This window comes from Cibotium barometz, chromosome 43 (genome assembly GCF_041138505.1).
Source record: "Cibotium barometz isolate CiBa-2024 chromosome 43, ASM4113850v1, whole genome shotgun sequence".
Classification (NCBI taxonomy): domain Eukaryota; kingdom Viridiplantae; phylum Streptophyta; class Polypodiopsida; order Cyatheales; family Cibotiaceae; genus Cibotium; species Cibotium barometz.
The window spans coordinates 12,220,179-12,246,643 of NC_141088.1; the positions used below are offsets into that span (position 1 = coordinate 12,220,179).

The following is a 26,465-nucleotide window of genomic DNA, read 5'->3' on the forward strand; positions in this document are numbered from 1 at the left end:
TAAAGAATCAACTAATTCTTCTCTCTCTCTCTCTCTCTCTCTCTCTCTCTCTCTCATTTTATTGTTATATACATTTTCTAATTTAAAAAGCAAAACAAAAAAACTAATTCTTCTGTGTCTCAAAACAAAACTAAAAACTTAAAAAAACTAATTCTTCTCTCCTCTCTCTCTCCCCGCCAGACTCTCCTTAAGGTCGTTGTGGACCTGCGCACGTCATTGTACCTACGCACACTCACCGCGAGCAAGCACACTCTCTCTACACTGTCTTCGCAAGCTGTCTACAACGCGGTTATTACTGTTTTTTTCCCTTTCCGTGTCGATACACATGTTTATTTTAGGGCAAAAGTGGAAGCTCCCCAGCGAGTATGGTGAAGAGCATGGAGATCCAGCAGGACCCACGCCAGGGAGCGTGTACAGAACCAGTCTACGCTTAAGTACACCTGATATTGAGCACAAGTAAAACACTGTTGAATCTGTCTCCCTGGTCCATTTTCAAAGCTTCTTGCACTGCGTTGAGAACTAGGAGACGATTTGCAGACAAGGGCGACCATTGAAGCCATCATTTACAGTCGGGCCATACTGATTATAGCTAGTTATTTGGGTAGTCCTGTCATGATGAAAACAACCCTGGTTTTCCAACTTCGAGTGAAAAAGGGGCAAGAGAGATTGAAAGAGGGAGTTAGGTAGCATTAGAGATAATGATCAGAAGGCCGTAGGAGCATTGCTGGCCCCGTTTCTCCAACATTTAGCGACAACGGAGGCAAGGAATAGGAGGAAGAGTTACGTAGCATTGATTGCAGAGTGCGTGGCTCGTACATAGTGAATAGCGCCATACGTACGCATCTGACTGACTCCAGAGAGAAATAAACCCCAACCTTATAAAAGCACATTATTGGGTTGAAATACTGTATGGTGCCAAGAAACAGTAAGAGGAAAAAGGAGCGATGATGTAAATGATGTGTGAGTGTAGGTCTAGTCAAGTCTGTGTGTGTAAGCACGTGTAGTTTCACAAAAAAGAAAGTTTGCGTGTTTGTATAGAAAAAGAGAGAAAGAAGCATTAAAAAATTTGTGGGTTGAGCCCCTCTTAAACGAATTGTCTTTCAAGCATGTTACATATGTACACTCAGTAAGGAAAACTTCAGCAAGGGAAGCAAGCCCCTACAGATCTGAAAGTGGCCTAAGCGAAAGCCTGACAACAGCATTGATGGACTAGAGTGTCCTTGAAAATTTGGAAAGCACAAGTTTTCTCCAAGCATCTGCATAAGTTCTAAGCACCTGCGCAAGTTCTAAGCAGCTGTGAAAGTTCTAAGCTCCTGCGCAAGTTCTAAGCTCCTGCATCTTCTCAGCTTGGCACTGCAATCGAGTATCTGCATACATGTTGGACAGAAGCATATATGCAGAAACATCACCATGATCCAATTTGGCAACTTCATCAAAACATTGTTTTCCAAGATCTCTGTTGCCATATGTCTTGCAGCTTGTGAGCAAGGATGTCCACATGATGATGTCTGGAGAGAGAGGCATGGTTCGTAACAAATCTTCTGCCTTGCTTAGACACCCAGTGCGGGCGAAAAGGTCAATCATACAACTATAAAGCTCAAGAGTGGGTGAAATGCCATGCTGTCCACTCATGCCTTCAAAGAATTCCAGGCCTTCCTTAAGTAGGCCAGCATGTGTGCAAGCAGAAAGCATATTGATAAAATTGGTATCAACAGGCTTCAAGCCATGGTTTTGCATGTCCTCAAGGCATTGCCTAGCTAGTGTAAAGTTCCCATCACGGGATAATCCTGCAATCATGGAAGCCCATGACACCACATCTTGAGCCGGCAATTCATCTAAAACTTTACGGGCATCGGCTAAGCTTCCACATTTTCCATACACATCAACAAGAGTGTTCCCAATGACCCTATCTGATTCAAGTTGGCTTCTAATTATCTGGTCATGTATCAATCTGCCCCACCAAACAGTCCCTGCACTGCCACATGCTTTTAGAATGCTTAAGAACAATACCTTATTTGGTCTTATCCCCTCCTTTTGCATCTCCTCAAAAAGCTCCAAAGCAGGGGCACTGTGCCCATCCGCAGCATATCCCGCTATCATTGCACCCCATGACACCACATCTCTCTCTTGAAACCCATCAAAAACTTTTTGGGCCTCCTCTAGGCTCCCACATTTGGCATACATGTCTATAAGAGAGTTTCCTAGAACTACATCTACCTTAAGTCCAGTTCGGATGATCTGATCACAAATGAGCCTACCCTGCTGTACGTTCCTAGTACTGCCACATGCCTTTAGCATGCTTGAAAACACAACTTTATCTGGCTTGATGCCTTCTTGTTGCATTTGCTCAAAGTACTCAAAGACTGAAAGGACATCCCCATGTTCAGCACAGCCTGCAATCATTGCACCCCATGATGTGGCATCTCGGTTTGACAAGTTTGAGAACACGTCGTGTGCATCTAGTAGGCAGCCACATTTAGCATACATGTCAACAAGAGAGCTGCCAACAATCACGTCAAACTCGAATCCATTTCTAACCACCTGGTCATGGATCCACCTTCCCTGCCCTAAGACACTTAGACTGGCACATGCTTTTAAAATGCATGAGAATATGACTTTACTTGGCTGTATGCCCTGTCTCTGCATTTCATCAAAAAGTTGAAGAGCGGAATGACCATGGCCTTGATAGACATGTCCTGCAATCATTGCTCCCCATGATACCACATCAAGATTTGGCAATCTCTCGAATTCTTTCTTGGCTGACTCTATGCTGCCACACTTTGCATACAGATCAATAAGTGTGCTTCCAATGATCACATCTAGTTCAAGCCCATTTTTTATGATGTGATGATGAATCAACATGCCTTGTTCCAAGCACCCCCTTGTCCCTCCACAAGCTTTTAAGATATGCAAAATAGTCGATTTGCTTGGCAATATGCCATTTTCCTGCATTTCATCAAAGAGCTTCATAGCAAAAACACCATGTCCATGTTGAACATATCGAGCCATTAAAGCATCCCATGACGGCACATCCTGACATGGCAACTCATGAAACAGTTTGTGTGCCTCGTCTACGGCCCCCACCTTAGCATACATCTCAACGAGGATATTGCACATGAAAGGATCCAATTCAATGCCAAAAGCAATGATGTGACAGTGTATCAGCCTACCATGGTCTATGTTTTCAATGGTGCCACATCCTCTCAGGATACACTCCAATATAACCCTATTTGGCATCACACCATAGAGTTGCATAGCCTCAAAGAGTTCGAAAGCAGAAAGAAGATGCCCATGTGCAACATATCCAGAGATCATGGTGCCCCAAGTGACAACGTCCCGGATCTGCAACTCATCAAAGGCTCTCCGTGCTTCTGTAGTGCTTCCACATTTAACATACATGTCCACCAGGGTGCACCCAATGACAACATCAGACTGGAGCCCACTTCTGTTGATCTGGTTATGTACAAGCCTTCCCTGGTCTAGAGCCTGTATGCTACCACACGCTTTCAGGATAGACGAAAAGACTACAGCACTTGGCTTTATGTCCTCTAGTTGCATTTGCTCAAAAAGCTCAAAAGCAGAGATACCATCCCCCTGCTGAGCATATGCTGCAATTATTGTGCCCCACGTCACAACATCCCGCTTTTCCATTCTTATGAATACATTGTGTGCCTCCTTTACACATCCACATTTAGCATACATGTCAACAAGAGTGCTCTCCATGATCAAATTTGCTTGGTATCCACTTCTAATAATCTGGTCATGTATCAACTTGCCCTGCTTCAAGGCCCCAACATTGCCACATGCTTTTAAGATGCATGAGAATGTCACACTATCCGGCTTACTGCCTCTTTTCTGACTCTCAAGAGACAACTCAATGGCCTTCTCATTTTCTCCGAGCTTCACATGAGCTGAAATAATTGCATTCCATGTGTACACGGATGGTTTCGGGACCATCCGGAAGACCTCATTTGCTTCTGGCAAACTCCCACACAAGGCAAATAGGCGGATAAGGTGATCCCCCAAGATGGTGATAGTGTAAAAACCAGCACTCGACATAAGGGAGCGAACTCTCCTGCCAGCCTCTATGTCTTTCCTTTTCAAACAACCCTGTAGCAGGTAAAAAATAACATCCTTGGATGGAGGAACCCCTTGCAGGCTGATTGCCTCGAACGCTTCATCCAGCTGCCCCTCCATGCAAAGCCTGCTGACATGTTCGCCATATCCAAAGACTCCACCATGATTCTCTACACTGAAGGAGGAATCACACAACACGTTTTGTTAGCACATTTGAAAAAAATTTGTATTTAATTCAAACTTTTTGCAAGAGGTAAATCTGGATACACAATGCCTTCTACTTTTCTTAAAATATGATAAATATCTGTACAAATTTGATAAAGCATGTAAATGGGAATGACATACATACATTTATATATGCAGTTTCGAACCAGTTTTGGGCAGCCGAAGCACGTGCACACCAACCTGGCCAAGAAGCCAAGGGTTGGGCACCTTTCTAGCCCAGTTTGAACACATCAAGTAACTTTTATGCCACTTTTTGCAGGGTTTGCAAAAGGCTGGCCGACTTCTGTTAGTTGGACAAGGAATTTCCCACAAATAAGCCCCCCATTCCAGCATCTCATCTTTGAGCATGGGGGTTGGATCCCAAGCATTAGCAAGAGCATCAAAAACCAAGACAACAAGAGTCCAATTCACTGAAGACCAAGGCATAATGGGGATTTCAACCATAATAGCAAGGAAACGGCACTTTTCGTAAACGTTTCCTACGTTTCTTTTAAACAGTTTTTTTAAAGGTTGGAAATCGGGCCTTATCTACATGACTCCCCATGCCTACGGTTTTTGAAGAAGAAAAAAAATACAGAGACATACCTGCGGCGTGCGCCTGCTTGCGAACACATGCAACCACCTGCGTAGCACATCTGCCACATCAGCCCATTCCAGCCCCCTTGGGTGCCATGCATCCTGTTTCTAATGTTGGTTCCATTTGATTTTGTCGGTTTCACCCAATTTGGGAGAAAATACTCGAGTGAAATTGCAGATTTTTCTGCATGTAGCCCATTTTTTGTCAATATGCCTCCTGGTAGGGATGCTATATGTGGTCCCATGTCACCCCCAGGCACAATACAGGAATGGGGGCTTCCCAAATGGAAATGCAATTTTTCTGGGTTAGTGGCAGCATAACCCATGTGAAGGCCCATTTCACCGGTCTCAAAGGCCATGGGATTGGTTCCTGTAATTGGGTCCCTAGTAAAATCAAATAATCCCTTCAAGAATGGAGGTGATCGATGGAAGGGCAAGAGGAGCTTGGTGAAAAGGATGAAATTGGGATACAAAGGATGCATCCAAGAGACGCAAGGTGGATGCAGAATAGCACATGGGCCAAGCATGGATGCAGATTGTTATGTGATGTTTGGACAAATGTAAGAAAGAGGAATGTCAAAAACATTCTAGTGTCCTCTTGTGTCACGTGCACCCTGCACTAGGGTACACAGTGACACACTAGCATCATCATCAATGCAGCATTTGTATAGTAATCATAGTCACAAGAAATGTTTCAAGGTTTTTTCCATTTCGAGGTTTTTGGGGTTTTGTTTCGAAAGGTTTTGTCCCTCGGCTAAGAAACTGCGAAGTTTCGAAAAAGTATAAATACTTAAAGAACTTATAGTAGCCATCTAAAAACATAGTGTAATGATGAAAAAATGGCCTCTTCCTACACATCTAGGGGAACCATCCTTATTTTGGTGAGGCATTATGGCAATTTTGCTTGATTAGATACCACAAGTGGTTCAATCAAGGACTCTTAAGAAATTGAAGAAGAGAAAGTAGAAATTGGGAAAGATTTAAGACATTGAAGGAAGAAAAGGGGGAAAGAAGAGAGGAGAAGAAGAGAAAAGGAGAAGAAGAGCAAGGGAGAAGAAGAGAGAAGAAGAGAAAGGAAGAAAAGGAGAGAAGAAGAGAATGACGGACGGAGTAGAGGTGAAAAAAGTAGCAAAAGATGGAAAAGGGAGGCAGAAGAAGGAGAAGAAGAGGGAAGGAAGGTGATGAGGAGGATATGGAACAAAAACAAAATTAAAAAAATTCCAAAAAAATCGAAGGGGGGGGGGGGGGGGGGGGGGGGGGGGGGGGCGCGTCGGAAACAAAATCTGAAATTTGGGTGAAACTGCCGTACTAGAGAGGTTTCGAGGTTTTTAAAAACCGTTTCAAAAGCTAGAAACGGGTTTTTTGTTACTATGATAGTAATAGTACCTTTTTTAGGAACATTTGTCGTACGTCATGACCCCATTGTGAGCCCTCAGTCCAAGGACAATCAAGCACAAGCTCCGTAGGTCAGGATTAGGGAGCAGCCATGCTCCAGTCGGCCAGCCTAAACAGCGTCATAAAGCACCATGGAGGGCATGGGCACCCAGTCGTCAGCCCCACAGAAACTTCCTTACAGCAATCAACAGCTACCTGGGCGCCCAAGAATGCAGTCGGGCGGCATAAAGGACAAAAAAAAAGGGATTACGCGCAGCATTTAAACAATATTTCATGCATTGTCCCTTGTCCACAGCAGGCTGACATTCTTCAGGATGAACCGACCAGCAGCTCCATACCATATATAAGCAAGCGCCTAGTTTTCAGCATAAAACATCAAATCAGAATTCAGTCCATCAAGTTAGAGAGCTTCTAGAGCTAGTGTGCTTGAGGCCTAGGTCTTCTTGCATACAAATAGTCAATCTTCATCCTCTCCAGGTAACATTGAAGCCCCTCATCAACAATCAGCCAGCATATGTGCAGTCCTACAGCTATCCTGGACTTGCATCAATGGCCCAGAAGAGTCTTCTACAGTGGCCTTAGATTGGTGGATTCTCAGTCGATGCACGGTCTTCCTCGTCCTTGCGTTGGGTAGTCATAGCTCTTGTTCTCAAGCATTGTACTAAAGTTCTCCAAAGAAGTAACACAAGCAAATACTCCTGCTTGCAATGGGGGCCCTTCAGTGGGTATTTGGGACCCAATACTGTGTCGTCTACATTCTCTTCTCTCACTCTACTCAGTGATTGGATGCTAAAGATCTCACCAAAGCAAAGGTTTACAGAAGGCTTTGTTGCGCGTTACCACGGTCAACCTCAGTGCATGTAACATTGGTATCAGAGCATCAGGTTGGTGACCCAACTCAACTACCTAAAGAAGTGAGAGCATCCGGTGGATGGTAGTACTTGGGTCAAGAAAAACCACCCAAGCCTCCACCATGTCGGGAGAGACATCTCATCAAGAAGAAAGCCGGCAAGAAGTTGTGGAGGTACAAAGCCTCCAAAGCAACACACCCAAAGAAAATATGCTTCCACCAAGCACAGAAGAGCTCTTGAAGATAATGACAGAGCAAAACAATTCATTGAAGATGTAGCTTGCAGCAAAAAAAAGAGAAGCCCAAAGAGATCTGGCAAGAATGTTCTACGGTTTGGAGAAACAAAGAAGAAAATACGAAGAAAGACGTGAAGAAGCAAGAAGAAAAGACGAAGAAAAAAAGAAAGAAGAAACGAGACGTGTGGAGGAACAAAGGGATAAGGAAGCCACATGCAAGTATGCTAAAATCACAAATCCACAAGACAAAGTCCACGTGGCAACACCTCAACTCACTGGGAAGCTGTTACTTGGTGGCAACATTGATCTCACCTTCATACAAACCCCTTAACACGCCAAACTCAATTCCTTTGGGCTACTTTTGTGGTTGACCTCAAAATCCGTTTTCTTACACCGCAATAGATGCAACACCCCTCACAAACTTGCTCAAGGGCATGAAGACTCGTCACCAAAAAGTGTCCGTTACAGGCAAGGCTTAAGAGGCATTCCATGCATTCAGGGTTGTTAGAGGCATCAGAGGCCTTTGGTACAAGGCAGGTATGGTACGCGCCTCGAAAGACTCATATTTTTTAGAGACGTTAGATACGTGTTAGAGGCATCTATTATATATATATCTGTATATATATGTGTATATATCTGTATATATATGTGTATATATAGATAGATAGATAGTGATAGATAGATAGATTATTAGAGAGAGAGAGAGAGAGAGAGAGAGAGAGAGAGAGAGAGAGGGTGTCACCTAGGTGTGTATGAGAGAGGGAGAGAGAGTGTGTGTAAGAGAGAGTGAGAGTGTGAGAGAGGAGCTGCCTTGAGCAAGGTTTTAGCCTTAAGGAAGGGAGAGAGAGTGTGTATGAGAGAGGGAGAGACTTGAGAGAGTGTGTGTGAGTCTTGAGAGCTTAGAGGGGTCCTTATAGCCTCCGTCTAGAGAGGCAAACAGACGAAAACAGGCAAATCCCAAATGATCAAAAACGAACAAAAATAATAATTCAACTATGCCCAGACGCCTCGAACGCCTCGCAAGACTCGAAACGCCTCTAACGGTTAGAGGCACGCCTCGTAACAACTATGCATGCATTAAAGACAATTGCCTCTTGAGTCACCAGTCTTAAAGTTGGCATCAAGGGATGATCCTTTCGAGGTAATTACCGATAGCAATAACCTAGCCATTGGAGTTGTTCTATAGCAAGATGGTAGACCAATGGCTTATTATAGCCGAAAATTAAATGATGCAAAAAAGAATTACTGTGTGTATGTCAAGGAGTTATTGGGGGTGATGACAACACTTAAGCATTGGAAACATTTCCTTTATGGGAGAGATTTTACAGTTAAGACAGATCATCATGCACTTAAATGGTTGCAAACCATGCCTAGTGTCCAATGGAGTGACAGACAAGCCAAATGGAGTCAGATCTTCCAACAGTCTGGAGGTATGATTGAATACATTCCAGGCTCACCCCATTGCCAATGCTCTAAATAAGGCACAATTCAAAATTTGCAGGAGTCCATTGTGCTAGAAATTCAAGGAAACGACTTAGAAAGCATGAAGGCATAGTATGCGGATTTGAAAGAATTCGAGACTCAATATCAGTTGGCCCTCAGTTCAGAACCACGCCACTACAGCATACAAGATGGCTCGTTGTTTTACAAGAACCGCCAATGTATACTCAAAGAAAAGCGCCATGTACTTCTCCATGATGCCCATGATTCTCTTGTAAGAAGTCATAGAGGTATCAACAATACATTCAAGAAGTTAGAGCGGTCATTTTGCTAGCCCAAAATGCGAAGGGATGTCTACCAACACGTCCAAACATGCCAGATATGTCAAAAAGTGAAAGTTTCACATACGAAACATTGGTGGTTTGCCACAGACAATCACATCAGATAGAGATCCGAAGTTCATGTCCTATTTTTGGACAGCGTTGTTTGACAACTTTGGGACTAAGTTGCAGCTCTCCAATGCATTTCATCCACAGACAAATGACCAAATAGAGATATATAATCAATTGGCCTTTGACGTTCTCAAATCATACTACCATGACCAGCAGTCCAAATGGGGACAACATCATCCATTGGTACAGGCAATCTTGAATCATACTCACTCATCTAGTATTGTAACACGCAGAAGCTTCAGGAAGATCGGTAACTTCAATGCTCAGAAATCAGCACACTTGTCACGACAAAAATTAACACACAAAACTGAATGTAGATGTGCAGACAAATAGAGAGAGAGAGAGAGAGAGAGAAGAGGACACAGTATTGGGTCCCGAATACCCTCTGTAGGGCCCCCACCACGAATGGTGTATTTGCTTTTATTAGAATGATGCAAATTTGAAAATAAAAGACTGAACCTGAACCTTCTTGGCTGAGGAGGATCCTCTGCCCTTGACCTCCAATTCTTCACCCTTTGCGTTAGCTTCTCCTTGGCTGTCCTGGTCCTTGAGTTAGCTCCAACACTTTGTGAATTATGAGATGAATGAACTGAAATATACCTTGGGTATTTATACCCCTTCAGTATGTTGGTCGGCTGGTTAAATTTCCCTCCACGACCTGTTTAATAGCATTTAAATGCTGAGAAGATATGCGCATTCACACTGCCTTAATGGTTGGCCAGGCTGCCCAATCAATGGACTGCTAGGCAGTCCTACGCAGCCTGTTTGGGCTGCCCAGCCAGGTTGGCTGGTTGCCCATGGCTAGCCCACAGTCTGACCAAGCCTTGAGACTGGCCAACTGGGCTGCCTCAATGCTGGCCGACAGCCTGCCCAGCCCCTCCTTGGGCTGGTGGGCAAGTCCTGGGGCCTGCCTGGCCCCCTTGGGGGTGGCCCATAGCCTTCCCCGTGCCCAGACCTGATGCATACCTACATCTACACAACCGTCTAACATCTCGTCGCAGACCAAACATACAGAACAACTGACATCATTCCAGAGGGAGACTCACAGCGCGGATTGGCACTGTTTCATGTGCAGGACAATGCACACCTGACCTCGGACGACTTCAGTGGAACCCTAGCTGCTCGTCCCGGATTGGGCTCACATGGGACCAGTTTTCCACCCCAGGTCCTGCACCTTCTGTACAGATATGTCTACGTGGCATCCAAGTGCGGGATGCACGTGACAAGTATTGGCCGAACGCCGTATAAGGCAACATTTGGTCACCGGTCCTCATCTCTTTTGACAAGACAGGTATCACCATCCCTAGAGGCCGCTAAGACTACAGAAACATTTTCGGAAATCAGTAAGTTAAGGAGCACCTTGCCAAAGCACAGGAAGCTTGTACCTAGCAAGCCAACAAATCCACGAAAGATGTCAATTTTAAGAAAGGAGATTAGGTATATCTCCGAATCATGAAGTAATGGCTAAAGCAAGTGGGCAAGCGTTGTCCCAAACTTTCATTCCGTAGTTTCGGCCCTTTTCTAGTCATTCACAAGTGAAGTGATGTCTTTTTGAAGTTAAAGTTGTCGAAAAGTTGGACTATGCACAATGTCTTTCATGTTTCTTGGTTGAAGCCATATGTAGGTCCAACGTTGCAGGATGTATCCAAAGAACAATGACCACATATGATCGTCAAGGCAAAAGTCATAGAGCCAGAACAAATTCTCCCCCACAAATGGAAGCATGGTCCCGATCGAAGAATCAAGCAATTCTATACGAAGTTTAAGGACCGAGGAACCCATGAAGCGGTATGGTTGGACGAAGAGTTCTTTCAAGAGGACCCCCAGTTATTGGCGGACTACTTGGAAGCCATGGACCTGCCGCCAAGCTAACCAGGAGGGAATGTCACGTGCACCCTACACTAGGGTACACAGTGACACACTAGCATCATCATCAATGCAGCGTTTGTACAATAATAGTACCTTTTTAAGGAACATTTGTCGTACGCCTTGACCCCATTGTGAGCCCTCCGTCCAGGGATAGTCACGCACGAGCTACATAGGTCATTCTCCGAGTCATAGTCAGTCTTCTTAACCCACTTGGAGAACCCCATCAGATAAGTGCATGTAAAAGTCATTCATCTCGTGGTAGACTTTCAGCCTATAGAGGATCTGACTCTTGACCTTCAACCTTCACCCTTCCTTAGGCTCCCCTTGGCTGTCCTCGCCCTTGGAGTTCTTCAGCACTTTGTGAATTATGAGATGCCTAAAAGACTCACTAGCCTATGCTTTATAGTCTTCATAGAAGCTGGCCAGTGGACATATACAGGGGTTGGCCTGTTTTAAATATCTCCACGACTTAATAAATCGTGCTTTAAATAGGCGCCTTCTTTTCCCTGGCCACCTTTGGCTGTGTTGTCCAACGTACGCAGGCTGCCCACCTTGCTGGGCTGGCTGCCCATGGGCTAGCCAACAGTCTAGCCAAGCCATAAGGGCTAGCCGATCGGGCTGCCCAAGCCACAGAGCTGGCCGACAGGCTGGCCAAGCTACTACAAGGGCTGGTCGCCTTGCTGTCCAGGCCCCTCTAGGCTTGGCTGACAGCATGCCCAGTCCAATGGGACTGTTGGGCATCGGTCATGGGTCACCTAGACCCTGAGGGTGGCCTAAGGCCTACCCCATTCTTAGGCAAGGGTATCAAACCTTGTTCTGGGGTAGCCCTTAGGGCTGCCCCCTTCTCCTACATGCTTCCTACTCAAATGCCCGGTATCAGGCTACAAGCCAAACACCCGGGACACCGTCATCATTCCAGAGGGTGACTCACAGTACGGACTGAAACTGCTTCATGTGCGGGACTTGCACACCTGACCAAGACCATGTACGAGACTTGTACACCTGACCTTGGACGAACCCTGGCTGACTCGTCTCGGACTAGAGCTCACAAGGGACCAGTTTCCACCCCAGGTCCTACACCTACCGTACAGATATGTCCATGTGACATCCAAGTGCGGGATGCACGTGACAGAATGGTACATGGGAGCTTGTGGACCGAGCTGTGCATAGGCAGGTCATTGGGGTCAAGTGGGTCTTTAAAGCCAAGTTTCATGCCGATGGTTCTCTAGACAAATACAAAGCCAAATTGGTTGCAAAGGGGTATTCTCAGATTGAGGGTATTGACTATGAGGAAACTTTTGCCCCTATAGTCAGATACACCACTATCCGGATAGTTCTTGCTCTCTCCGCTCATTCTCACTAGCCGGTCTATGATATGGATGTCCAGTTTGCCTTTCTCAATGACGACTTGCATGAGGAGGTCTATGTTGAACAGCCTCCAGGTTTTTCATGTTCCTGGACACGAGGATAAGGTGTACAGATTGCACAAAGCCCTTTATGGCACCCAAAGCATGGTATGATAAGGTTGATGCATTCTTCTTTCCCTTGGCTTCCAGAGATGCTTTGCAGACAGCAATCTCTATGTCTTTGCTCGGGATGCTTTGATATGTTTGATCGTCTTATATGTTGATGATTTGTTTATCACTAGCTCTCATCTTGCCAAGATTGAACAGCTCCAGTCAAATTCAGCTCACACTTTTGAGATGACAGATTTAGGACTTCTTCACTACTTTCTTGGTATGGAGGTCTATCAGAATTCTGATGGAGTTTTCCTTAGCCAGTACAAATATCTACAACAGCTCCTGGAGACATTTGGGATGACAGAGTGCCATCCTCTTTCCTGTCTGATGGATCCTAACTTCAAGCTTTCCTAAGAAGATTCTATTCCCGTCTTTAAGGACAATACGCAATACCGGAGGCTTGTGTGTTCTCTTTAGGCCCAACATTTCTTATAGTGTCAGTGTTCTCAGTCAGTTCGCTTCCACTCCTTGACATTCTCATCGGCATGCCGCTCTCAAGGTTCTTCGATATTTATCTAGTACCTTGGACTATGGTCTCTCTTTCAGAGGAAGCATTGAGCTTGTTGGATACTCTTGACACTAATTGGGTAGGTGATCAGGATACCAAGCATTCCACTTCTGGTTACTGCTTCACTTTAGGTTCCGGCCTCATTTCTTGGAGATCCAAGAAGCAGACTACAGTTTCTCTTTCTTCCACTGAGGCTGAGTACCGTGCTTATTTCGATACTTGCTGCGAGCTGTTATGGTTGATGCAGATGCTGAGTAATCTTGATGTTCTTTCGGACTCTCCCATTCGCATTCTTACAAACAGCTAGAGTGCCTTGGCATTGGCACGTGCCTCAATTTTAATGGTGGGACCAAGCACATTGAGATTCATTTTCACTTTGTTCGTGAGCTGGTTTGCTTACAGCATCATTTCTCTGGAGTATTGTCCCTCTTAGGATAACCTAGCTGATCTCTTCACCAAACCTCTTTCTTGAGATACTATTGATCAACTCCTTACCCATATGGGAGTCAAACCACCGTGCTGGAGCTAAGATGAGGTGTTGGAATGATCAGCTCCAGCCCCATTTGATCTTTTTTATGCCCCCTTTTATTCAATATATTTATTTGATATTTTTGGGTATTTTTTCACCTTTTATTAGGCATTTTTCCTAGTCATGGACTTTGTCCTCAGTGGTGGGTTTTTATGCTAGCCAACCAGCCCCTTCATGATGTATACAAGAACAAGCTTTGTGCCGTATAATTCATTCATCATTTTTGCTCAAGTGTTGGATCATTGTTGGTTGCTCCAAATCTCTCCTTTGCTTCCGCTTGCTGCCTTCAACTATTCTCTCAGCACATAGACACAAGTGTTCTACAATTGGTATCAATGTTGGAATTAGGGTTAGGGTTACAACAATGCACACACACAAGATAGAGAACCTTGAGAGCACACAAACTCACTAGATTAGAATGAACAAATGTGTGCCAGATACAAAAAATAAGTACACACCCCAAAATGAGTAGATAAGAGGGTGTAATACGTACGGGGGAAAAAACCTCCTAGTGAGGAAAAAAGTGCCCCAGCAGTCCTAAGTGTGTTCACACACATCACTACCATATAATGCTACAAATCCCCCCTGGAGTGATGATGTGAACATGTACAAGGTATGGCCGATCAATCCTGAAAAGGCAGTAAGCCCAAAGTTTTACGAAAAGCTTCGAACTTTTCACGAGAAAGAGCCTTCGTGAATAAATCTGCCATGTTGTCATGTGTAGGCACATAGACCAAGCTGATCTCTACTGCAGAGAGTCTTTCCCTGACATAGTGGTAATGCACCTCAATGTGCTTAGTACGAGCATGAAACAATGGGTTCCTCACAATTGTTGATGCGCTCTGGCTGTCAGTGAAAATCGTAGTACTAGACGAATGTCCAACACCCAAATCAGCCATAAGACATCTTAGCCACACACACTCAAATGTAGGTGTAAAAGCTGCCCTGTACTCAGCTTCACAGCTGGAAGTGGCCACTGTAGGCTGCTTCTTGCTGAGCCATGATATACATGAATCACCAAGGCGAAAGCAAAACCCACTAGTGGACACTCATGTGTCATAACATCCAGCCCAATCTGAATCACTAAAAGCATGCAGCTATGACTCACCTCCTTTTGGATAAGACAATCCAAAATACTGAGTGCCTTGTAAAGAGTGGAAAACTCGCTTAACAACCTACCGATGCTTCGTACCTGGGCTATGCATAAATCTGCTCAACTGTGAGACCACATACTGTATATCTGGCCTCGTGTTGCATACATAAAGAAGGGATCCAACAGCCTGCCGATACAAACTAGCATCAAAAGAGTCTCCTGCATCTTGAAGACTAAGTCAAGTACTTGTCTCCATAGGTGTAGCCACAGGTGAAACCGGCCTCTGATAAAAACCAGAGTGCGGTGGACTAGTAGTCACCCGTCCACTTGTAGTCTAGATATGAAAAGAAAACAGATTGGAGCTAGAGTGCCCAAATCTGAGAACAAAGCGACACCTGTTGGCCCCAAAGCTTGGCGCCCCTTGCGGTATTTCTTTATTCAATTAAAAATAATATGAATGGCTGAGTACAACAAAAATCAGCCAAGAGTTTACACCTGTATGTCCAATCTGACGGCCCACAATACCTCTTAGCACAGAGGATCACATATATGTGTGTGTGTGTGTGTGTGTACATGTATATGTAGATATATATATATATATATATATATATATATATATATATATGAGTGCAGGCGGCCAGTAGATGGACAGCCGACTGGACCTGAAATGCCCACGACCTGAAAATACAGCAGTCGGCCAGCATATCAAAGTCGGCCATCACTCGTGTGCAGTCGGCCAGCAGCAGCAGGGAGCAACTGGGACTGCCTGTGACCAGTCTCGACCAGCATCTGGTACAGCCGACAAGTCCTACACTGCCTCCCACACCCTCGAAAAATAGGAAAAATGAGAAAAAAATATGGGGAGTGAGGAAAAATAATAAAACACCTATACAAGGCGGGCACACCCACAACAGAGGCCCTGGTGTCTGATAAAGAGAGCAACTGGGACTGCCTGTGACCAGTCTCGGCCAGCATCTGGTACAGCCGACAGGTCCTACACTGCCTCCCACACCCTCGAAAAATAGGAAAAAATGGGAAAAAAAATATGGGGAGTGAGGAAAAATAATAAAACACCTATACAAGGCGGGCACACCCACAACAGAGGCCCTGGTGTCTGATAAAGACAGGAGATGACTTCTAACACCCCCTCTCAGCTCCTAGCTGTGAAATCAACCCAAAGGAGCTGGAGTGCCGCCTGAGCGTACCTGAGGTAGAGACTTCGTGAAGAGGTCCGCCGCATTGTCCTCCATCGAACAATAAAGTAGCAAGATGTCACCAGCCAAGATCTTCTCACGTACTTAGTGATACTGTATCTCTATGTGCTTGGTCCGGGCATGGGAGACCGGGTTCCGAGCAATAGCTATACAATTCTGGTTATAGCACTAGATGACTGTGGGCTCCTTCTGTGGAAACCCAATCTCGCCTAGCAGCCTCCGCAACCACACAACCTCGCAAGCAGCACCACAAGCAGTCCGGTACTCTGCCTCTGTCGAAGATAGGGCAATAGTTGGCTGCCTCTTACTGCTCCAAGAAACTGCTCCTGAGCCGAGGGTAAAACTGTAACCTCCTGAAGTAGATCTCCTCGTGTCTGGATCTCCTCCCCAATCTGAGTCACTCCAACCTTGGAGTCTGACTCCATCCCCTCCTATGTAAAAGAGTCCTAGATCCTTCGTACTTTGCAGATACCGCAAGATCCGCAATCCTGCGTCCCAATGAGACTTCAATGGCGTCTGCATAAAAGAGCTCAACAGCCCCACGGAGAAGCTCAAGTCCAATCTGGTGTTCAGCAACCAGATCAATGAACCAACCAACTTCCGATACTATGAGGCATCAACTGGCTCACAAGGATCATTAACGGTTAACTTTGTGTTTGGGTCCATCGGCGAAGTAATAGGCTTGCAGTTCTCCATCCCAAAGGCCTCAAGCAACTCATGAACATACCGCTGCTGAGAGACAAAAAACCCCTCTGGGTCTGCCAGATCTCCAATCCCAAAAAGAAGTGGAGTAAGCCTAAGTCGGTCATCTTAAACTCCTTTGACAAGGCAGCCTTCGTCACGCTAATGCGCTCCACATGACCGCCGGTGAGAATGAGATCATCCACATAAAGGATGATAATCGTAACCATGCCGCGTTCCCGAAAGAGATACAGGTTAGGATCTGCAACCGATCTCTGAAATCCAATCCGAACAAAGAAGGAATCAATCTTCTAATTCCAAGCCCTGGGAGCCTGCTTAACACCATACAAGGCCTTACGTACCCTGTAAACCATCCCTTCTGATCCTGGAACAACAAAGCCTGGAGGCTGCTCAACATACACCTCCTCTTGCAGGTCACCATTAAGGAATGCAGATTTTACATCTGAGAAGAAGCAAGAGCAAGAACGGTCCGAATCGTGGACATCCGTGCTGTCGGTGCAAAGGTATCCTCGTAGTCGATGCGTGGCCGCTGAGCATAACCTTTAGCCACAAGTCTGGCTTTGTGTTTGTCCACCGACCCATCTGACGCATATTTGGTCTTAAAGACCCATTTGACACCAATGACTGACCGTTTCGACGGCCTCGGTACCAACTCCCATGTGTTGTTCTTCTCGATGGCATCAAGTTCCACCTGCATGGCTTTCCTCCAAGTATCCTGTGAGAGGGCTTCCTTGACGGAAGTGGGCTCCTTGTCCCGCATCATAGGAGACTTCAAAGCATAGTTTACATGAAGAAGCTCCGCTGTATTGCTTTTGTCTCGGACTCTGTGTGATCTTCGAGGGCCGTCCTCTGTGGTCCACTCGGAGGGTAACTCTGTGACACCTGACTCCCGAAGGGTGTCCAACAACCACCTAGGTACTCGAACAGATCGTGGAGCCTCCTACTGTTGCGGGGGCTCTACTCCAGCTGCGGGTTCAACCTCCTGTGTTGACTGAGGGTGATCAACTGGAGCAATGGTCTAGGAATCATCATCAGAGTCTTCTGGATCTCCAAGAAGTGGCGGCTCCTCGACAGTGGATACCGGAACATGCTCATCAAAGACCACATCCCGGCTGACAACAATCTCATTCCTGTCTGGATCATACAATCTGTATCCCTTGGAAAGAGAATTATACCCCACGAATATAAGCTTGCGGGACTTGGAGTCAAGCTTCCCCCCCTGCTTCTTCGGAATATGTACATACGTATCACTCCCAAAAACACGGAAGTGCGAGAAATCAGGTTTCCTACCAGAGTATGCCTCAAACGGAGTCATATTAGGTTCTGAAATCGTTGGAGACCGGTTGAGGGTATGGACAGCCATTGCCACAGCCTCTCCCCAAAGTGGACGAGGAAGATCACGATGCTCCAGCATGGTCCTCGCCATCTCCACCATAGTCCTATTTTTGCGTTCTACAACTCCATTCTCTGAAGGCGATCCGGTAGTTGGCTGCCTCTTACTGCTCCTGAGCCGAGGGTAAAACTATAACCTGAAGTAGATCTCCTCGCGTCTGGATCTCCTCCCCAATCTGAGTCACTCCAACCTTGGAGTCTGACTCAATCCCCTCCTATGTAAAAGAGTCCTAGATCCTTCGTACTTTGCAGATACCGCAAGATCCGCAATCCTGCGTCCCAATGAGACTTCAATGGCGTCTGCATAAAAGAGCTCAACAGCCCCACGGAGAAGCTCAAGTCCAATCTGGTGTTCAGCAACCAGATCAATGAACCAACCAACTTCCGATACTATGAGGCATCAACTGGCTCACAAGGATCATTAACGGTTAACTTTGTGTTTGGGTCCATCGGCGAAGTAATAGGCTTGCAGTTCTCCATCCCAAAGGCCTCAAGCAACTCATGAACATACCGCTGCTGAGAGACAAAAAACCCCTCTGGGTCTGCCAGATCTCCAATCCCAAAAAGAAGTGGAGTAAGCCTAAGTCGGTCATCTTAAACTCCTTTGACAAGGCAGCCTTCGTCACGCTAATGCGCTCCACATGACCGCCGGTGAGAATGAGATCATCCACATAAAGGATGATAATCGTAACCATGCCGCGTTCCCGAAAGAGATACAAGTTAGGATCTGCAACCGATCTCTGAAATCCAGTCCGAAGAAAGAAGGAATCAATCTTCTGATTCCAAGGCCTGGGAGCCTGCTTAAGACCATACAAGGCCTTACGTAACCTGTAAACCATCCCTTCTGATCCTGGAACAACAAAGCCTGGAGGCTGCTCAACATACACCTCCTCCTACAGGTCACCATTAAGGAACGCAGATTTTACATCCATTTGATACACAGGCCACCTCTCAGAAGAAGCAAGGGCAAGAACAGTCCGAATCGTGGACATCCGTCCTGTCGGTGCAAAGGTATCCTCGTAGTCGATGCCTGGCCGCTGAGCATAACCTTTAGCCACAAGTCTGGCTTTGTATTTGTCCACCGACCCATCTGACGCATATTTGGTCTTAAAGACCCATTTGACACCAATGACTGACCGTTTCGACGGCCTCGGTACCAGCTCCCATGTGTTGTTCTTCTCGATGGCATCAAGTTCAACCTGCATGGCTTTCCTCCAAGTATCCTGTGAGAGGGCTTCCTTGACGGAAGTGGGCTCCTTGTCCCGCATAATACGAGACATCAGAGCATGGTTTACCTGAAGAAACAAAGCTGTATTGCTTTTGTCTCGGACTCTGTGTGATCTTCGAGGGCCGTCCTCCGTGGTCCACTCGGAGGGTAACTCCGTGACACCTGACTCCCGAAGGGTGTCCAACAACCACCTAGGTACTCGAACAGATCGTGGAGCCTCCTGCTGTTGCGGGGGCTCTACTCCAGCTGCGGGTTCAACCTCCTGCGTTGACTGAGGGTGATCAACTGGAGCAATGGTCTGGGAATCATCATCAGACTCTTCTGGATCTCCAAGAAGTGGCGGCTCCTCGACAATGGATACTGGAACATGCTCATCAAAGACCACATCCGGCCTGACAACAATCTCATTCCTGTCGGGATCATACAATTTGTATCCCTTGGAAAGAGAATTATACCCCACGAATATAAGCTTGCGAGACTTGGAGTCAAGCTTCCCCCTCTGCTTCTTCGGAATATGTACATACGCATCACTCCCAAAAACACGGAAGTGCGAGACATCAGGTTTCCTGCCAAAGTATGCCTCAAACGGAGTCATATTAGGTACTGAAGTCGTTGGAGAACGGTTGAGGGTATGGACAGCCGTTGCCACAGCCTCTCCCCAAAGTGGACGAGGAAGATCACGATACTCCAGCATGGTTCTCGCCATCTCGACCACAGTCCTGTTTTTGCGTTCTACAACTCCATTCTCTGAAGGCGATCCGGTATTGGCCAGTTCCCTCTTGATGCCATGGTCTGCACAAAATCTGAGAAATATAGTCAAGGAGAATTCACCCCCTTTGTCAGCCCTGAGAGTCTTTACCTGCAATCCAGACTCTTTCTCCACCATCACGTGCCAATCCTTGAACCGTGCAAAAGCTTGGTCCTTCTATGAAAGAAAGTAGACCCACGTGAATCTGGTACAGTCATCAACAAGCAGCATAAAATAGAGAGATCCTCCCAATGATGGTGTCTGGTGAGGTCCACACAAGTCAGTGTGAATCAACTCCAACGGTTTCGAAGCCCGCCTGGAAGCTTGCTTCGGAAAGGATTCCCTGTGCTGCTTACCACGTAAGCAATAACTGCAACGTCCTTGCCTACTGCCAACATCTGGCAAGCCGACCACCATCTGGTCTCGAAAAGCTCGCCGCAGTGCGTCCACATTTAAGTGGCCAAAACGAAAGTGCCACAGATCTCCGACCTGAGAACCTGTCAACGAGGAGAGTGCAAAGAGCTTGTAGATACCATTCTCCACATCGCCTTCCCAAACAACCTGGTCAGTCTTACGATCCTGTAGAGCAAGTGAATGCTCCTCAAATTCCACCCGGAAGACAGTCTTGAACACTTCATGCACTGACAGAAGATGAAAACCCAGAGCAGGGACGTAAAGAACACGGGAAGCATGCTTGCCCCCCTTGCCGTATCTCCATCCGGCCCTCACTGTGTATCAGAATAGTGGAGTTGTCGCCAATAAAAATGCGACCTGACTTGCCGTTTCAGATCCAAAAAGAAGTCACGCGACAGAGTCATGTGCCTGGAAGCACCACTGTCAAGAATCCATTCCCGGGTATCCTTCGCGGTGAAGCCAACTGCCTCCTCACTCGAAGACGATGAAGCATCGGAGTCCATCATCTTTAAGTGCACAAATGCAGTAGTCTTTGCAGCTGAGGCTGAAGAATCAGCACTCTTCCCAGTCCGCTTAGGACACTTCCTCCAATAGTGGCCTTTCTCGCCACAATCATTGCAAGATCGTTCGGCCTTCAGCTTCTCTCGTTCTCTGTCGGGCTTCTTCTCAGAAGACTTCTCTGGTGAAGCCTTCCCTTTGCCCTTGTTGTTATTCCGGCCTTTTGACCGTTGGCCAGTTAAGTCCTCCGAACCTCCGCTGTGAGGAGGGTTCGTGAAACGTTCCTCCTGGTCCAAGACCATGGGCACAAGCTCCTCCCAAGTAATGGTGCTGAGCCTGCCACTCGTAATCAAAGAGGAGTAGAAAGCGGAGTATTGAGCAGGCAAGTGGGACAGCAAAGTAATGGCCATGTCTTCAGATGATATCTCCTTCCCAGCCTCGAGGACTTCCTGTTTAAGAGCCTGCAGCTTGTTAATGTGCTCCCGCATCCTCGATGACTTTGCAGGGTTCATAACCCGCATCTGCACTTCCAAGGAGATCCTCTTCATGGGTGATACCGTGTTATAAAGAGAAGCCAAGTGCTGCCATATGCCTCTGGCCAGCGTCATGTGCTTTACGTGATTGATTACTTGTGGTGTGCAATTGAGGAAAATAAATGACCGGACCCTGGCGTTGACACGATCCCACATCTGTGCCTGTGCCTCTCGGTCCTTCTTCATCGACAGTAACTCCCCTTCCTCTGCTTCCGGCCTTGGAACCCCGATAACGATGAAATCAACAAGGTCATATGACTCCAGCACAGACTCCATCATCACCTTCCAGATGCCGTAATTGTTCCCGTCCAACTAACGGTCTACTGGGAACGTGGGGAGAGTCGGGATCTTCACATGCTTCTTCTCAACCATCTCTAACAAATCTGCCATCGGGGGGATAAAACTAAAAAGGGTGGGTGGGTGGGAAAAAAAAACTCTAAACCTGCAAGTGGCTGTCCAGCACTTTAGCCCGCCTTCCTCTTGCAACTTCTCTTCCCGAACAGTCCAAACAATCCACCAATCAGCAACGTAACTATCCATGTCAAAATACGCAACGGAAATAATAACCAAACTTGAGACCACAAAAGCAAGTAGAGTGCAGAAAACAGACACCACAAGAGAAGGAGAGAGATAGGCGTATAACTCTTGTCTATACACAAGATCCCAAGGAAAACTGAATGAATACAATGTGGGGGCAATGGGGCCTATTTATATGGCCCCATGAGTGCAGTCGGCTAGTAGATGGACAGCCGGCTGGACCTGAAATGCCCACGACCTGAAAATACAGCAGTCGGCCAGCATATCAAAGTCGGCCATCACTCGTGTGCACTCGGCCAGCAACAGGGTGTTGGGGTAAAGGCACTATGCCCACCCTTATAGTGTGTACAAGCCCATAAGTTATAGTACATAGTACACTTAGTACTTTTAATGTACTAAGTGCACTATGTGTACTAGTGCAATATACATGTGTGATAGGGGAGTCACACACTCATGCCTCATGATTTGACTTATCCCCACAACTCTCTCTCTCCCTTGTTCTCTCTGTGTATGTCTCCCACATGACCTAACCCTAATTCTCCCACAACTGGTATCAGAGCCTAAACTTCCAACTGGTGGTGTCGAATTTGCTGTAGAGGCTGGTGGTGTCGAATTTGCTGTAGAGGAGAAGAAGGTTCAAGCGCTGATTTTTTCTCTCTCTATGTGAGTGTTGAACGCTGGGCTGTCTGCGTGAAGCGAAGGCTACCACAGCCGAACGTAAGCCAAGGCATCTCCCATTCAGCGTTGGTCGCTAAGCGTTCAAGCGCTACTAAGCGAAGCAGGCACACATGAGCGAAGGTAGCCAACAGCCAATTAAACCAGGAGCGTACACAAGGCGTGAGTAAGCGGGGTAGTGGTCCACGTAAAAGCCAGGCGTCGAGCGTGGAGCAGCGAACTGAAGCGAAAGCAGCGCCAGGCGTGAGCGAAGAAGAAGCGTTGGGCGGACAGGCTGGCGGGCGGACCTTTACGCGTGTGGGTTTCGCTCCTCGTCATATCTCCTTTTCGCTCTTTTGCTCGCTTTTAACAGTAGCGAAGCTGGGGTTTTGGAATCTCTCGCGGCTCTTTGCAGCACAGAAGGCAGAAGAAGCCTTTAATCAGGTTCTCGAGCTCAAGTGAAGCACTGTCTTGGCAGGCAGTGAAGCAGCATCTCTCTTTGCCCATGTCTTGGGCTGCTCTCTTTGAGGATACTCATGCCTGAGGAGTCCCTCATCTGCATCAGATTTCTGCAGCAGCACCAAATTTGCAACAACAAAATTCAGCCTGCAAATCAGAGAAAAATCAAAAAATAACAAGGTATTCTGCTTCAATTTTTTTTTGGGATTTGCAATTGAGCAAGTACAGTAATCAATTGAGCAGGTACAGGTGCCCAATTGCTCAATTTTTGAGCAAAATTGGCAAAATTGGGTGACATTGGTCACAATCAAGATCAATTTACAGGAAATTGGTCACAATCAGGTTCAATTTGCAGGAAATTGGATGTTGAAATTTGGGTCTTTTGATGTAATTGTGCAATTAAGCACTCATACATGCTGTATGATGTGAAAAATCGCACATTTGGGTAAAATTGCAGCAAATTGCAGTGCAAATCAAGGGGCTTTTGTGCCTATTTGGTTGATTTGCAATCAGGCAATCGCATTTGATGCTGTGGATAATGTGTTGATGCCTTACAAGCACTCAATGTGCCTGTAAATCAAGGGGCTTTCATGTATTTGATGTATATGTGGCCAGGGGGAAGCATCGTGAACACTCTGGATGCCTTCATGTGCGTCAATGTACCATGTATGATCAAAAATTGATCTTAAATCAAGGGGCTTTTCAAGTTCGTATGCTTGTTGAGCTTGGCAAAGCAGCAGGCAAGACATTTATGCCTTGAAACTCATTTGGACAGCCAGGAGAGCATTTATTGTTACTGTACTTGTTGGTACAGATTTGGCACAGCTTTGTGCAAGTTTTGGCATGGCTGTACACTGTTTTGAGTGACCAAAAGGTTCAATTTCAGCTGCTGTACTTGCCGGTACAGGTTTGGTACATCATTGGACTTGGTACTGCTGTACAGTACTTTGGAAGGGCAACAGAGCACATTTAAGGTGCTGTCCAAAATCTGCAGCAACCAGATTTTGGTGATTTCATCACATACAGTGGGAGAAAAGTTGCATTTGTGCTTCCGCAGTGGGAGATAAAGCTTGAGAAGAACAACTGTGAGCACTTTGTGTGCTTTTGGTGCAGTGTTTGCACATTTTGCAGGGAGTCAGGCATTGACAGGTTGCATATTGCTATGGCAACCACAGGTGAGAGCTCTTCATTGCTTCACATCAAGAAGCTTGAAGGCTCGCATAATTATGATATTTGGCAAACCCAGTGCTACAATGTGTTGCTCCAGAAAAAGCAGCACAAGCCTATCAAAGAAAGGAATGTGATGCCCGCTTCTCTTACTGCTGAAGAGTGGGAAGATATGGATGAGCTGGCAAGATCTACTATCATGTTGTCTGTGTCAGACTCATTACTTTTCAGCATTCGTGAAGAGAAGACAGCTTGGGGAATGTGGCAGAGATTGCAGGACTTGTATGCCCAGCAAAGTGCCTCAAGCAAAGTGTATTGGTTGAAGAAACTCATAGGTCTTCAGATGAAGGAAGGGGCGTCTATGACAGCCCATCTCAATGACTTTAATGGTATTGTCAGCCAAGTTATAAATCAAAAGTTGGCAATGGACGATGAGTTCAAAGCCACTTTTCTGTTATGCACTTTGCCAGAGAGTTGGGACACATTCAGGAAAGCCACTAGCAATTCGAATGCTATGCTGTCATATGCAGATGTTGAGGGTGCTCTTCTTCAAGAAGAGATGACCAGGAAAAACAACTCTGTTGGAAAGTCCAATGCAATGAATGCACGTGGGGGATCCCAGCAAAGGGGGAAAAGCCAAGAAAGGGGAAGGAGCAAGTCTCGCTCCAAAAAGGATTTGGAATGCCATTATTGTGGCAAGAAGGGACACATTAAAAAGCAATGCTACAAATGGAAAAATGATCAAAAGGAAAAGGGAAAAGGCAAAGACAAAGAGAAAGATGAAGCCAAAGATGTAAAGCCAAAGGGCAAAAGTGGAGTCAAGATTGAAGAAATCAATGTGTCACATGCAGGTGGCAGTGAGGATGAGGTCCTATTTACGTCTTCACTTGATGCCCATTCACTTCTTACAGGTGGTCATGGTATGCACTCATGGATCATTGATTCAGGTGCCTCCTTTCATGTCACAGGTTGCAGAGACTTGTTTGTCAGGTATACTGCTGGCAATGAAGGAGTGGTTTATTTGGGTGATAACCATGCATGCAAGATTCTTGGCAGAGGTGATGTGAGGCTTGTGTTTTCAGATGGCTCACAGCTTATGCTCCATGATGTCAGGCATGTGCCTGAGATCAAGAAGAATCTGCTTTCTACTGGACAGCTTGATGATGCTGATTATGTTACCACATTTGGTCGTGGAAAGTGGAAGATTAGTAAGGGCTCACTGGTTGTTGCCAGAGGCTCTAAGGTGGACACTCTTTATTTCATGCATGCAGGTGTTTGTCACCATGCTAATGTAAATGCAACCGAGCTGCCGGAAATTTCTATGTGGCATAGCCGGTTGGGACACATGAGTGTCAAAGGAATGGAGCAATTGTCTCGTTTGGGTTACTTGCCTTCTCTAAAGTTTTCAAGTTTTGAGTTTTGTGAGCATTGTATATATGGCAGGCAACTGCAGTGTCCCCACAAGAAAGCTCTTGGACAGAAAGATGCTCAGTTAGAGCTTGTGCATACAGATGTATGTGAGATGCCTCAGCTTTCTTTGGGAGGGGCAAAATATTTTGTCTTTTATAGATGATGCCACACGTAAGGTGTGGGTCTATCCTCTTCGTTTGAAGAGTGATACATTCTCAGTGTTTGAGAAGTTTGTTGCTCTTGTTGAGAATCAAACTGGCAAAACACTGAAGGCTTTGCGTTCCGACAATGGTGGAGAGTACATGTCCAAACAGTTTCAGGACTTTTGTGATGCTAAAGGCATCAAGAGGGAGCTCTCTACTCCTTATGATCCTCCACAAAACGGGACAGCAGAGAGGATGAACAGGACCATACAGGAGAAGGTTCGTTCTATGTTGTCACATGCTGCATTACCTCATGGTTTTTGGGCTGAAGCTGTTATGACAGCCGTTCACCTTATAAACAGGTCACCTAACACGAGGCTTGGTGGGAAAGTGCCAGAAGAAGTATGGACAGGGAAGCCTCCGTCATACAAGCACTTGAGAGTGTTTGGTTGCGTTGCGTACGTGCACATACGCAGGGAAATGCGCACCAAACTTGATCCTAAGTCTCACAAATGCATATTCCTAGGATATGGTGACAGAGGTGAAATGGGGTATAGACTTTGGGATCCCGTGAATAGAAAGATTATACGCAGCAA

The 26,465-nt window shown here is 46.1% G+C and overlaps 1 protein-coding gene and 1 pseudogene across 1 annotated transcript in view; both read right to left on the bottom strand.

Moving 5' to 3' along the window:
• Positions 1-1,057: 1,057 nt before the first annotated feature.
• Positions 1,058-26,465, bottom strand: part of LOC147613535 (pentatricopeptide repeat-containing protein At5g27110-like) — a 46,296-nt gene continuing 20,888 nt past the window's right edge. Inside the window, exon 2 of the mRNA XM_086781504.1 lies at positions 1,058-4,252. Coding sequence (XP_086637630.1) covers positions 1,306-4,252 — 2,947 coding nt within the window. The 3' untranslated portion in view covers positions 1,058-1,305. The remainder of the gene's footprint in view (positions 4,253-26,465) is intronic.
• On the bottom strand, positions 14,301-15,026 carry LOC147613536 (secreted RxLR effector protein 161 pseudogene; annotated as a pseudogene).